Source organism: Mangifera indica, chromosome 6 (genome assembly GCF_011075055.1).
Source record: "Mangifera indica cultivar Alphonso chromosome 6, CATAS_Mindica_2.1, whole genome shotgun sequence".
Classification (NCBI taxonomy): Eukaryota; Viridiplantae; Streptophyta; class Magnoliopsida; order Sapindales; family Anacardiaceae; genus Mangifera; species Mangifera indica.
The window spans coordinates 1,402,696-1,417,771 of record NC_058142.1 but is presented as its reverse complement, the minus strand read 5'-3'; the positions used below and the strand labels follow the sequence as shown (position 1 = coordinate 1,417,771).

At 30.6% G+C, this 15,076-nt stretch overlaps 1 protein-coding gene and 1 pseudogene across 1 annotated transcript; both read left to right on the top strand.

Annotated features, from left to right (window-relative positions):
• Positions 1-3,284: 3,284 nt before the first annotated feature.
• On the top strand, positions 3,285-7,167 carry LOC123218200 (3-oxoacyl-[acyl-carrier-protein] synthase I, chloroplastic-like). The gene is made up of 7 exons (XM_044639485.1): positions 3,285-3,882; positions 5,026-5,457; positions 5,639-5,812; positions 6,124-6,237; positions 6,332-6,433; positions 6,661-6,727; positions 6,828-7,167. The coding sequence occupies exons 1-7, from the start codon at positions 3,427-3,429 to the stop codon at positions 6,893-6,895; spliced, it is 1,413 nt and encodes a 470-aa protein (XP_044495420.1). The 5' UTR covers positions 3,285-3,426; the 3' UTR covers positions 6,896-7,167.
• A 937-nt stretch (positions 7,168-8,104) lies between these two features.
• On the top strand, positions 8,105-10,606 carry LOC123218859 (annotated as a pseudogene).
• The last annotated feature ends 4,470 nt before the right edge of the window (positions 10,607-15,076 follow it).

Sequence of the window (15,076 nt, the reverse complement as noted above, 5' to 3'; positions counted from 1 at the left end):
AACCAAACGATTTTCATTAATGATAATAGATGATAAATAGGAAAATGTGTTTTTCATAAACTTAAAATATAAGAAATTATTGTTTTATCAAAGTGTAAATGGGAAATTGTTATTATACTTTTACTAGATCGAATAACATAAATGAGTAATACTATATACATTAATAATTGTTACAAATATTTACATGTACTATATGATTGAGTAATTTCGAATTATAAATATGATAACACTCAACCACATTATGATACGTTAATATTTATACTCGTATTTATATTATTATTATTATTATTATTATTATTATTATTATTATTATAGTATTATTGTATATAAATATATAACATTATATTATTTATTTGTGTTTGGGTAGATTTTATCATGATTTTATTTCAAAAAATTGAAATGTCTATTATATCTCCACTTATCTTCCCCTTCAAATGTGAAATGTCAATACAAATAACAGAATAACAATATTATTGGAGTCCTCTAATTGAACAACCTAAGGCCATAAAGAAAAAATAGAACTTATTTTCTACATCAACATCAATATGTGTAGAAGTTTCTTAGTTTTTTAGCTCTAAATTGTAATAATACTTAGGTAAGAGTATGAAAGGCTCCTCAGGAGATCCTTGTAATGCATTTATAGTGTACGTCTTTATATGTCATGTCTGTGCGTATGAAATGTCGATCTTTTACCTATCTCTTATGTTAGAGATAATTTTCTTTGATCGGTAAATATAATCAACCTCAAACATTGATTTAATGATAATTCTCAATGATCTAGCACTTGTCTATCTATGAGATGACAATATTTGATCTCTTGGATAATTGTGTGCATCATCCAGACGACGTAACACCTAGTAGTCTCTATCTTCCTCCCTTATGAGTTGTGTCTGTCATTTGCATTGATGATCTACACAGCCAATTTGATAACATTTCATATTAGAGTAAACAACTTTCTATTGAAAGTTTGTTCTTAAAGCGTATCTCTCAAATAAATCTATTAATTCAACTTTCGAATCATAAAAGTCCATTACTCTTAAATTGTTGTCTTTTTGTGTTTCCTGATTATTAATACCAACATTCTCAACATCTACTGTCAGCTCAGGAACCCACTGGAACAAATTAGGATTATGAATATGATTTGTATTTGCTTTCATATCTATGGAGCTATGGCATCCCGCACTATATTCAACCCTTTCATTGATTTGAGTTCTCACAACATCTTCACTCTATTCACAACCTGTGTCATCATCATCATCATTATCCTCAAGATTATAAACCTTATCCACATTGTCATCATTATTTCCATCACCATGATTCACATCATACTCCTGAAAAATTTGTGATTCTGCCCCATCATATGCACGATGATCCTCTCTTTGTGCCATATAGATCTCTTCATCTAGTTGATTGTCTCTTTCTTCAATAGGAGTATGGGTAACATAAAGTTCTATTGATCCTCTTAAACTTCTTGCTTTTATCATCATCTTCGATCTCAATAGGACCCATTGATACATCCCTAACGATAAATATTTGGACATTTACTTGACTCCAATCAAATCTTAGATGATTGTATATTTTACCTACAAATTCTTCGAAATCATTATTTGTGTCAATACAGATCAGTCTGTTCTTTCCACTGACATATTTCACTATATTATCATCACCTATAATCTAATTCCCTCCAAAACGAACAATAAATCCGACCTTTTCCATTTCCCTAACTGTATTGTCAAGCAAACATTCACAAAGTTTATGTTATCTTGAAAAAGGAGCAGACGAGATCCCCTACCAAAAGTTGTAGGCGACATCGCCTACCAAATAGGATCTTGCAATCCCATCATTATTTCTATTCTTTCCAACATACAGATAAGCAAACTACACACTATTTTAAGTGAACATCCACGTCTCATTTGATCTATCAATCAGTACTCTAACTCCTTTAACATACATATATAATAACATTCAACAAACAAAATACAAAATAAATGTTACCGCTTTTATAAATTCTTTAACTATATTACTTACTAAATTTTATGATAAATCAACTACTTTGGTATACAATCTTTATTTTGTAACTATTACACTAACAAATACAGAAGAAAAAGGTATATATAAATACTAACCTTGATTATAATGAATTAGTTATAAGATCTCTAAAAATATATTATTTTTTTAGTATTGAAAAAAAGTTTGTTGCTTGTGTTTATAAAAATAAAAATATGAATAGTATTGGTATTTAACTAATAAAATGATATAATCATTTACCAAAAAAAAAAAAAGATACGATAAAAATGTAAAAACAAATCCAAAAAAACAATATTTTTTAAATATCCCCATATAGTATGCATCGGTGGGAAGAAAAGGCATATAAAATGCGCCAGCTTTTACATGCGAGAAGGTCTTTTTTTGTTGGGTCACCCGTTAACATGCATAAAAACATGTACATATGTAAGCGACGTGCGCCACATTTTATATGTACAGACTTTAAAAACCAAGTCTCCTCCTTTCCGTGAGAAAGCATTTGAATATAAACGTGTACATGCATGGGCCATCATTATAAAATATTATTAATATTAATATTCATATGTATATATAATATAATATATATTATATTATATTATTTAATTTACGTAAGACTTTTCACAAAGTCGATAGTAATCAGATTATAAATATGATATAATTATATTTTATATTTATAAATATAAAACAATATAAAAATTGACATAACTATAATTTATTTTACACGAATGAGAAAATAAATATAATAAAAAATTAAACAAAATAACAATTAAAATATTCATAATTTTTATTTTATAAATATGATAATATCATAATTAAAATACCTATATTTGTATTATATAAATAATATAATAAGTATTAAGAAATATCTAAACAGTTTATTCTGATAATGTATTATATATTTAAATAAATGAAAAGATGAATAAAAAAACATAGAGAATTGCAAACGGAGTTAAGACGAAATGAAGAGAGATGGAAGGGCAAAAGTATATGGTTGTATAAAATTTTATTAAACAAAAAGGTAAAACATTAAGAGCCGTATACCTCCTAATGAAGGCAGGGGGCTTTATTTAAGAAAAGCTTACCCCCATCGGCCACATAGAATGATTATGCCACTTCTTTCTCCTACTTATCTATCTTAAATTTAATATTTTTACACAAAATTTTTAAGCTTGCATATGTGGTGGAAAATCAACCACATATATATAACAAATTATATATTTAATAATAAATTAGACACGCTAGGTTCGGCTGCAAGAACATTGGTTTGCACGTCAGCAGCTCTACGTCTACAGCCAGCTCTACATATTCTCCAGTGGTCATCACTTCCTCCCCAGATTCAACAACCAAAAAGCCTCTTCCTCGTCTTCTTCTTCTTCTTTTACGTAAGGCAAAACACTTACCATGCAATTACTTCAATCTACATGTCTTCACGCAACGCCATTAAACTTCTTTCGGAAAAACACTGACTTTAGTCTCCCCAATTATAATGAACGTCCCACCACCGCCAAGAAGTTCTCCTACATCACCGCCTCTGCTACCAAGTCCGCCCCCAAACGCGAGAAGGACCCCAAGAAGCGGGTGGTTATCACCGGCATGGGTGTGGTCTCCGTCTTCGGGAATGACGTCGATGCTTATTACGAGAAATTGTTGGCGGGTGAAAGTGGGATCACCATGATTGACAGCTTCGATGCGAGTAAGTTTCCGACCCAGTTCGGGGGTCAGATACGGGGGTTCAGTGGGAAGGGTTTTATTGATGGGAAGAATGATAGGAGAATGGATAATACTTTGAGGTATTGCATTGTTGCCGGGAAGAAGGCTCTGGAAAACGCAGATCTTGGTGGTGATAACTTAACCAAGGTTTGTTGTTTTTTCACTGCTTAGTTTTATGATTATTTATTGAATTATGAATAATAGATGTTCATTTGTTGTGATAACTGATAAATAACTTAACCATGTATGACTGTATTGATCTTCTTAAATACTTCTTACTTGTGGACATTTACATGATTTTGGATGGGTGAATGATTTGCTTTCTTCCGATTCCATCATTTAGTGGGAAGTTTTTTAATTGGATGCATTTTGCTATTTGGTATGACTGCAGTTTGTCGATTGTTCGACTCTCAGTTATTGAGGCTTCTGCTGTTGTGGTAGATTTTAATGGCCAACCTTGAGCTAGTGTGGGGTTAATGGAAGCCTCTCCGGCTCTTTGATGGTTAGTGGCCTCTAGTGGCTGTTGAATTTGGACATGGGCTACTTTATTATAACTTCGCGGACAATTTGTTAAAGAACATTAATTTTTAAGTTGAATTCTGTATGATAATAATTTTTGACATTTTCAGTTAATTTTACATTTTACACCTTAACAATGTAGTAAAATAATTAAAGGAACTGATTTAGATATGCAACCGTCCAGTGGATTTGAATTCTATTGTCAGTTTTTTTTTTTAAATATATTATCACATATAAATGTATTTTTTGTATTCCCGGTGCACTGTCCTGTCACTTATGAGTTGAGTAGGCCAGATTTCGGTAGCCGCTTTTGGTTTTTCTGGGTACTTCGTGGCTTTGGAACAGCCCATGAACTTTGTGGACTCAGTGCTACAATGTTCATTGTTTTGTGCCAAGTTTTTGGTGGTTTCTCTGTACGCTCTAACTAGTTGGTATATTGTTTGTGAAACTAGTTTGTTTCAAAATGGTCTGCGTATCCTCCATTTCTTCTGAGTGAAATTGGTTTTGTAGCTTATTTGACTGTTGGTTAGAGTGTTTATTGCTTGGGTTTTTAGCTTTATCTGACCGTTGATTACATTAAGTTTTTTTATTTTTCTCTGAAGTACTTTTAATCTATTCTTTTTCTTGAGTTACTTGAAATGTCCGTTGGTTATGATTGTGCTTCATTAATAATTGTTTACCTAAATTATTTCTTTCTTCTTGCAAGGGAGGAAGTGGGGAGGGTTTTCCATGTTTATGGACTCACTGTATTGTCCATTTTCTTGTTTCCAGGTTAATAAGGATCGAGCCGGGGTGCTTGTGGGATCAGGAATGGGTGGTGTTACGACATTTTCCGAGGCAGTTCAGTCTCTAAAAGAGCAGGGTCACAGGAAAATAAGACCTTTCTTGATTCCTTATACTATTACAAACATGGGGTCTGCTTTACTTGCAATGGACATTGGCTTCACAGGTCCAAATTATTCAATTTCAGCTGCTTGTGCTACGTCCAATTTCTGCTTCTGTAAGGCTGCTAATCACATCCGTAGAGGTGAGGTTGATTTGATGATTGCTGGTGGAACCGAAGCAGCCTTGGTGCCTATTGGCTTGGGAGGTTTTGTTGCATGCAGGGCATTGTCTCAGAGAAATAATGACCCACAAACAGCTTCAAGGCCATGGGACAAAGATAGAGATGGTTTCGTTTTGGGTGAAGGTGCAGGAGTACTGGTAAAGCTTGCATTTCCTGATATGCTTAGGGTTGAACATGCACTTTTATGTTTAGATTTCTGTTTAGTTTTAATATACGAGTAATCACATTTTTGAACTTTTGGTTTTAATATTGGGGCAAACACATTTTTGGCTTCCAGTTACAGAAGCTTCATAGTGAGAATTCATATTTTCTTGACAGATAATGGAGAGCTTGGAACATGCAATGAAACGAGATGCACCAATCATTGCGGAGTACTTAGGAGGTGCTATTAACTGTGATGCTTATCATTTGACTGACCCCAGATCTGATGGACTTGGAGTGTCAGCATGCATACGGAGCAGCCTTGAAGATGCTGGTGTATCACCTGAGGAGGTACATCTGTTTGTTTTCTGTAGTATTTTTAGTACAGTTTTGGGGTACATCATTAGGGTAAAATATGATTTAGCTTGAATATTTGAAAGACAGGTAACACTCATATAAATGTGCTGAGTTTTATATGCGTGAGGCACCTATAGCAGTTTTGGACTTTCTGAACCATAAGAGATGTTCTGTAAAATTCTTTTGTTCTTTGGTTGCTCCCACACTGATTTCTGTTAATGAATGCCGAATTACTTTTGGCATGATCTTGACTTGTACTAATCACTAAGTTAAAACCAGTAAATTAACAACTACTTGTTTTTCAGGTTAACTACATAAATGCTCATGCAACTTCCACTCCAATGGGTGACCTGGCTGAGATTAACGCCATTAAAAACGCATTTAAAAGGACCTCAGAGATCAAAATCAATGCCACCAAGGTATTCCTTTCTCTCTTCTCCCCATCAGAATTTAAGACCCTCTCTCTTGTAATTGCCTGGTTGTTAATTCTAACTCGTTTCTGTAATGTTTCAGTCTATGATTGGGCACTCCCTCGGTGCAGCTGGTGGGTTGGAAGCCATTGCTACTTTAAAGGCCATAACAACTGGATGGTTGCATCCTACCATTAATCAATTTGTAAGTGCTACTGTGTCATTTACACCAGAATTGGTTTGACAAATTACAGCTTTCTGTCTTCTTAGCTAACAACTATTCAAGATTATTCCTTTATATATTAAGATCTGTTTCCTTGTTGTTACCTGCAAAATAAAACTCAGACGGTATTTCAACTGCACAATTTATTTCACAAATATTAAATCTGTGTAACTTTACGGTCATGAATCATGATGTTGTTGTGAATGCAGAACCTAGAGCCTGCAGTCAAGTTCGATACTGTTGCCAATAAAAAGCAGCAGTTTGAAGTGAATGTCGGTAAGCGTCGAGACTCTTTCAACCATGTTGCACTGTCACTTTCCATTGTCATATTATGTAGATTTTCCTATTTTACTCACTCAACTTTTATATATTCCAGGCATTTCAAATTCTTTTGGATTTGGTGGGCAGAATTCTGTGGTGGTGTTTTCTGCTTTCAAGCCTTGATCATTCAGGATGATTCAGACATTCTGCATTTCTTATAGGATACAAATCTTACAAAGCAGATTTAATAACTAATCTCACATCAAGATACTTCGTCTTCTTTCTACAATTGCTGCATATTTTCATTTTTCAAAACAGTGGAATTTTATGGGATTATTGTGGCTTGAATATTTGTAAGCTTTCAAGTAATGTTGTTGATAGAGGAAATCAAGGACTTCTAAGGACTACTTGAATGAATCGGTTTCTTACAATATGATTTTAACATTAAATTTCCATTTCTCCATCTTTTGTTTATTGCATATTGCATTCATAACCCAAAAAATTTAAAAAAAAAAAAGCCCTTCAGCCGCAAAAGAAATATAAATTCTTTTACAATATGGATAACTAATAATACATTGTAACGTTATCTGTGCACATTTTTTTGTATAATTTGTGTATACAAATATTATGTTATTATGTGATTAGATATTACTTTATCTTTAATTCAAAATCATCTCACCGTATAATTATACATAATTTATATATCTAAATTGTGTATCAAAAATATGTATATATACTTTTATTGATAATATATAAAATTATATAAACAATAATACTTCATGTTAAGAGTGTAAATGCTAATATATAATTATAAGATGGAGTAATTTAAATTAAAAATAAAGTAATATCTAATTTTACAAAGATATATTATAGTAAGCTAAATAATAATTTAATATTTTTAATATAAAATAATAAATGTTCAAGTATCTTTAATAACAAAATCTAAAATTAAATTTGTCAAAAAAAAAAAATCAATCATTTTAATACAAAGAAAAAGTGAAAATACTTTAAAAAAAATTGAAAATTCAGTACTTTTGTTTAAAATGTTTTTGGATGGATAAGAGATGCAAATTTTTATTCATTTTATTAGTGTTTTTATGGAAAAATATTATTTTTTATATATTTGAAAAACATTATCAAAAAAATTACTGAAGTGTTTTAAATGTATCATTTACAGACCGTTACTAAAATGGAATGCCGAAAAGTCCCCGGACGAACTAATCTATTACAACTGAATACCCTCGTTTTCCCGCCAAGAGAGAGGCTTAGGGTTGTTTCCCGCCAATCACAAAGCTAAGGACTAAGGAGAAAAGGCCAGAGACCTATTAGCCCTCTTTTTTCTCTGGTCTTAGAACCTCCAAGGGAACCTCGAAACCCTAACGTTTGAAAGAAATGGATGTCAATCAACAAGAATTTCAGGAACGCAAGCGAGAATTCTATGATTTCTTGGAACTTAGTGTACGTTTCCATTTCTTTTACTTTTTTTTTTTTTTTAATTTGTTGATATATTATGTATTTAATGGAATAAAATTTGTTTTTTTACATATACCAAGATGAGTTGAAGGCCATGATCAACCACAAGCGCCGCCGCCTCATCGTCAACATGTCCGATCTCTACACTTGCCGTGAAGATTTGCCTCCCGGGTTTTTACTTTTTGCTTATATGTTTGTGAAGCGAAGCAGTGTTTATTTAATAACTGTTGTTTAATGAGTTATTGTTTTTGTTGGATTTAGGCTTGGTGAGTAATTGCAACCATTCTGTGACGCGGCGAGGGCATTGTCAACCTCTCTCAAGTCATTGGCTCCATGGTTTGCGTTGAGGGCATTGTCACTAAATGTATAATTAATTTTTTTAACTTTGCTATGTTTTATTGCTTTTTAGTTATAGTGTTTGGGATGAGCCATTTTTCATTTGTTTTGTTTGTTTGCTCCGTTTGTGATGTTGGTATAGTCCCAATAACGTGGAAGGTAAAATGAACGCTGCAAATCTGTGTTAGGTTTTTCAGATGGTTTCAACATGGTTGAGTTTTTCTTTATTTACTTTTTTCTAACTCAAAATTATTAATACTTATGTAGAATGATGAATGAGATTAATTATGTGTATGTATTCTCGAAATAGAAACTGTGTGCATCCACCCTCTCAAAATTTGGATCCTTACCAGCAGGTTGATACAATTTTTCCTTTTCTGTTCCTTTTCTTCTTCTTGTATGTATTAGCTTATAGGTTCGTGAAAGTGCAGTTCTGTAGTAATTTGTAATATCATCCCTTGACATGATCATTGCTCACTATTACGTGATTATGCTATACTTTGCAATGAGATATTTCCTTGGTCTTTGATTTTAATTTGCATGGATCTAACCAGACAATCATCTCATTTTTAGGTTCTCTTGTACGGCCAAAACTTGTTAAAAGTGTTCTCTTCTGTCCTACAACCGGGAACTTCACTACTCATGAGCATCGAGATATTACATTGAACATGGCTGTTCCAACTGGCACTGTATATCCCACAAGGGTAATCCCTAATCTCAATTCTTATATTTTGTATTTATGTTATATAGTTGTGTAAGGCTCTCTCAAGGAGAAAACATTTTTTTCAGGATAATAATGGAAACTTCTTGGTGACTGAGTATGGGTTGGGCAAATGCAAAGATCATCAAACCTTGTCAATGCAAGAAGTGCCTGAAAATTCTGCTCCTGGTCAGCTTCCTCGAACAGTAGATGTCATAGTTGAGGATGACCTGGCTGATTCATGCAACCTGGAGATCGTGTTGCCATTGTAGGGATATATAAAGCTATTCCTGGAAAAAGCAAGGGTAGTGTGAGTGGAGTATTCAGTAGCACTACGGTTATTATACACATTATTATCTTGTCCTTATAAAACGAGATGTTGTTGGCTTTCGAGTATGATTATGGGATTTCTTTATGCAGGACTGTTCTCATTGCTAACAATGTTTCTCTACTTAAAAAAGAAGCAGATGCACCTATCTACACTTGGGATGACTTGAAAAACATAAAAAAGATCGCTGTGAGAGCTGATACATTTGATCTGCTTGGTAATTCACTTGCACCTTCTATATATGGGCATTCATGGATAGAAAAAGCTGTGGTTTTGTTGATGCTTGGTGAAGTGGCAAAGAATTTAAAGAACGGCACACATCTACGAGAGTGAGTAACATATAAATTATGTTACGTCTGAATATACTTGATTGACACTGTACATAATAATCCTGTATTCCAACCTTATGAACTAGCTACACAAATCAGACTATTCCACGATTTAGCCGGGAGTATAGCTTAATTCCCTGTTTCTTTTAGGGACATGAACATGATGATGGTTGGTGATCTGTCTGTTGCCAAGTCTCAACTTCTGAGAGCAATTGTGAATATTGCTTCATTGGCCGTATCAACTACTGGACGGGGTTCATCTGGAGTGGGGTTGACAACTGCTGTTACTTCAGATCAAGAAACAGGTATAGACTTCGCCTCTCACAATTTAGTATGTTACCTTTCAGGAAAATAACATTCTTGTGTCCAGGAGAAAGGAGACTTGAAGCTGGTGCCATGGTTCTTGCAGACAGAGATGTTGTCTGCATTGATGAGTATGACAAGATGAATGATCAAGATCGTGTTGCTATACATGAGGTTATGGAGCAGCAGGCTGTGACTATAGCCAAAGCTGGTATGCATGCATCTCTGAATGCTCGTTGCAGTGTGGTGGGGGTGGCTACTGCTAATCCTATTTATGGAACCGTAAGTTTCACTTTTATTGCTTGTTTTTCGTTTAGTGTTATACCAAGAATAGACACATTGTTCCATTTGATGCTTTAATTGCTTGGTGTGATATACAGTATGACCGTTCATTGACTCCAACAAAGAGCATTGACTTTTAATCACATTATGATTCGTATTTATATTATTATTAATATTATTATTGTTATAGTATTATTGTATATAAATATATACATTATATTATTTATTTGTGTTTGGGTAGATTTTACCATGATTGTATTTCAAAAAATTGAAATGTCTATTATATCATCCCCATTTATCTTATGAGGACAAATAAATATAAAATGAAACAAATTAGATTTATTTGAGATTAACAGGATAAAAGTTTAATAAAATAAAATGCCCATAGAATTCATAAAAATAGAAATGAAAACATAGTCATAACCAAAATGTTTGAAACCATGAGACCTTTCACTTTTGGAATGAACTTTGTCACCGACATATTCCAACGAAAAAAAGAATACAATTTGAGATTTTTGTGGATGGTTAAAGTCATTGTCCATGTCAACGAAAAAAAAGAATATAATGTGTACACGTCCGCACAAAAAAATTACCATGTTAGTGTTATTAATGAAAGAAGTGTGACATCATTACTATTTAATAATATTGGTGGAAGTGGAAGTGGAAGTGGAATGATTAATTCAATACCGCCAGTTGGCTATAGTGAAAAGTTTAATCTCTTCATTAAATAAATCAACAAATCGTAAAGTCTTAACCTTTTTAATATAAAAATTAAAATTCAATTCAATCATTTCATTTAGTTAGTCAATTTTTAATTTCTCTAACAAAGAAAAAAATAGTAGTTTAGTACTTTTAAATATTATTGTTCTTGCTTTTTTATTTAGTTGTTTCAGCATAATGGTTCAATCGAAATCTTGTCAATAATGGCCATGTATGTATGTATGTTGCTTCAGTCTCAAAAGTTTGGATTTTTATACTATATATATATATATATATATATTAATAAAATCAATATAGCTATATACATAATTTTTATATACAAATAATGATGTGTTATCTTGTGATTGAGTGTTAATTTCTTTTTAATTTTTTATTATTCAATCATATGGTAACATGTTATTATTTGTATGTAAATTTATACGTAAAAATTATACATATAACATTACTTAATTTTGATAATTTATCATTAGGGTATTATGTTAAATGTATTGTAAGCATTTTTATTTTGTTAATTCTATAATTAATGTAATTGAATTAAAATAGTACATTATAGTAAAAATATTTTATAAGAGATATAATTTAAGTTAAAAAAAAAATTTATATATAAGAAAATATAAGTTTAAATTTTTTTTAAAGATATATTATTATCAAACTTTTAACTTATTTATAAAATATAAATTTACCAAAAAAAAAAAATTTAATCAATTTCATAATTTTATCCATTGAAATTGGTTGGGACCGTTCTCAACAATAGGTTTATTTTTCAACCGTAATAATTAATAAAGCGTGCATTTTTTTTAATAGTCAAAAATGCCCTAAATATGGTTACTGAAGTTGTTTTAAATTTTTATCACACCTGTCACGTTCCAGAAGTTTGTTTTTCTTTTTTTTCAATTATATTAATTCTTAAATTCAATTACATGAGAAAAATTCACTTTCCCATTTTGATTTTTCATTAAAATGATAAATTGAATGGCAATATATTTTTTTTTACATAAAAGTTGTTTTAAGTTTGATATAAATTAGAAATAATTATTACAATAAAATTATGTATATCTCAATTTGAATATCTAATTAAATATTTAGATGATATCTTATCATATGATTAGATTATGTTAAATTATTTAACTCTAGCTTAATCTTAGAAGTTGGATTCATTTTAAATTTGTTTAATTTGAATTTAAATTAAGAGGGTTAATTTGTCTTTTAAATAGAGCTAAACTCAAGTTAAAAAGAATTTGATTTGATTTGATTTGATTTAAATTTGTAACTCATTAACAAAACGATATTATTTTTCTTATTATTGGGTAAAACAATATCACTTTGTTAATAATAAGTCACAAATTTTAATCACGAATTTGAATCAAACTCAAACTGAAATATTTTTTTATTCAAACTAAACTTAAATTGAACTATTTTTTATTCTAACCGAACTCAAACTAAAGAGTATTCAAACTTAATTTGGTTTGTGTCTATCCCTACACCTCTACATATTGGATATTAATATCTCACTATATATGATATATATTGTATGATACGATAAGTGAAAAACAATATGTGTTTTAGGGTGTGTCAAAATTTAGTATAATACGTTAAATATATCTTATCGAATCAATGAAATCACTAATACAGATTGATACATTCTAAGAAATGTGATGATATAATTATAATGTATCAAAAAAGTATCAAAACTTTAAAAGTGTTTATGATATTTTTAAGATTATGATATAATAATAATAAATTATAATAATTATTATTATTTTTAAATATGCATCCTACATACATCAAAACTGTTTAGTCAACATCTTCTCTCTAATTCGGTCTGATTTTAGTAGAATCAATAGGTGGATTTGATATATAAGTTGACACCCGTTTGTTATTTTGCCAAAATATTTTTTATTAGTGTTATATTTAAAAATAATATGAATAATTTTAGGGAAATTATAATAAAATGGCCAAAATTAAGAGGGTTTAAGCGAAATTACCCAAACAATAAGATTTAAGTGAAAATGCCCAACTTTTGTAAAAATGACGAAATTGCCCCTGTATATAAACAAGTAATTCCCACTGTAATTTTTCACGGTTTCACTGTGCAAATTCAAATAAAATCACCCTTCCCACGATCATCCCACCGTGGAAGCAATTGCCATCGATTTTTGTGTTTTTCGGCAACTGAAAATGACAAATATGGATAGTACATCATTCCACGTCTTGTTTGAATCAATTTATTGTTAGGATTATTGAGATTTGAGGGAGATTTTAATGTTTGAATGTTTATGGTTCTGATTTTGAATAATGTATAAAATGTTTTGATTCTTGGTTGTTTTGCTTGAATTGCTTGAGGGGTTTTGTATTATTGGATGTGTAGATTTGATTTGTGTTGAAATTAGAGGCTGAAATGACGATTTTTGGTCGGAAAATGGATTAGATCTGCCGACGCTGTCGTGGGATGGGGGAGAAATTAATGTTTTCAAAATTTTAAGGGGAGGGGGAACAGGGGGAGATCCACAGGGGTTTGTGGAAATTTTACACTGAATCGTGGGCAGGCTGTGAAAACCGTGAGTTGGGTGGAAATTAACTTTTTTAAAACTATAGGATTTATATGAGACAGACTTTGAACGACCATAACTTTTGATTTGGGAGGAATTTATAAGGCCTGTAATATATTAACGCGAAGCTCGTTTCGAGCTCTATAACAACAACTAGCTTTGCTAGTTGCACCAAATTTGGAGCCCAAAATAAAACTGTTTCAATGTGTATTATGTAGTTTTTTTATTTTATCAAATTTAGGATTTTCGGTTTTTATGATTTTGAGTTTGTTTGTGACCGGGCTAGACTTTTTTGATATGTAATTTTTAAATTTTATTTTTGTAATTACGATGTGCTTTTTTAGACACATTTTACGATGTAATTACGAAATTTTTGATCGATTTTTCGGTTTTCTCGTTCATAAGTTATTTGAACGTGTAGTTTTCGAAATTCAAATATGTTTTTTAGATTTTCAAGTAATTTTTTTATTATTGACATTCTAGGGTATTTCAATATATCTATTTATTCATAACATGTTATTTTCAATATAATTTTCACGAATTGATTTTTTCGATTTGAATTCAGAAATACAAATTTTTTCTTTCCGAATGAACCCTTAGTAATTGATATTAAATAAAAATGAGAGTGAAAGTAAGTATTTAAGTGATATAAGAAATGTATGCAATGAGAGTGAAAGTGAGAGAGTTTATATAAATGTGATGAAGGGTAATTTTGGTATTTTAAAAAAATAGTATTTTTGCTTAACAATAGTAAAATTAGGTATTTTTGCTTAATAAAGAGATAATTTGGCTATTTATTATAATTTTCCATAATTTTATATATAACTAGTATCGTATTATATTACGATTAAATAATTTTAAATAAGAGATAAAAATAACACTTAATTATATAATAAAACATTAGTATATATATAAATAATTTTACAATTATTACTTATAAACCATTATTTTATTGTTTTTATAATTAATATAGTTCAATTAAAAATCTAAGTTGTAGTGAAAATATTTTCATCAATTTCATAAATTTATCCATTGAAATTTGTTGGAACTTAACCAAAATTTTGTACGTCAACTGTAATAATTCATAAAACGCGTGCAGCACGGCGTTTTATTTTTTTAAATCAATTTTCTTATTTTCATAAAAAAATGCAAAAAAAAAGAAAAAAGAAATTCACTTGTCTTATCTTAGTACATTTTTTAATTTCCACCATCAATGATTTTTTATCACTACCAATAATTTGCAATTTTTATTCTCCAAAAAAAAAAATCAATATAAATTATCACAAAAATTATCCCATTCCAACCGGCAATTGAAGAGTTAAATCCTTTTGATCTCAATTTGGG

What these genes read in the sequence shown, in the direction of transcription:
- LOC123218200 (XM_044639485.1), top strand. Translation starts at nt 3,427, where the DNA reads ATGCAATTACTTCAATCTACATGTCTTCACGCAACGCCATTAAACTTC. An exon ending in GTGAAGGTGCAGGAGTACTG is followed by an intron (nt 5,458 to 5,638) that starts GTAAAGCTTGCA and finishes TTTTCTTGACAG; the next exon opens with ATAATGGAGAGCTTGGAACA. An exon ending in ATCCTACCATTAATCAATTT is followed by an intron (nt 6,434 to 6,660) that starts GTAAGTGCTACT and finishes TTGTGAATGCAG; the next exon opens with AACCTAGAGCCTGCAGTCAA.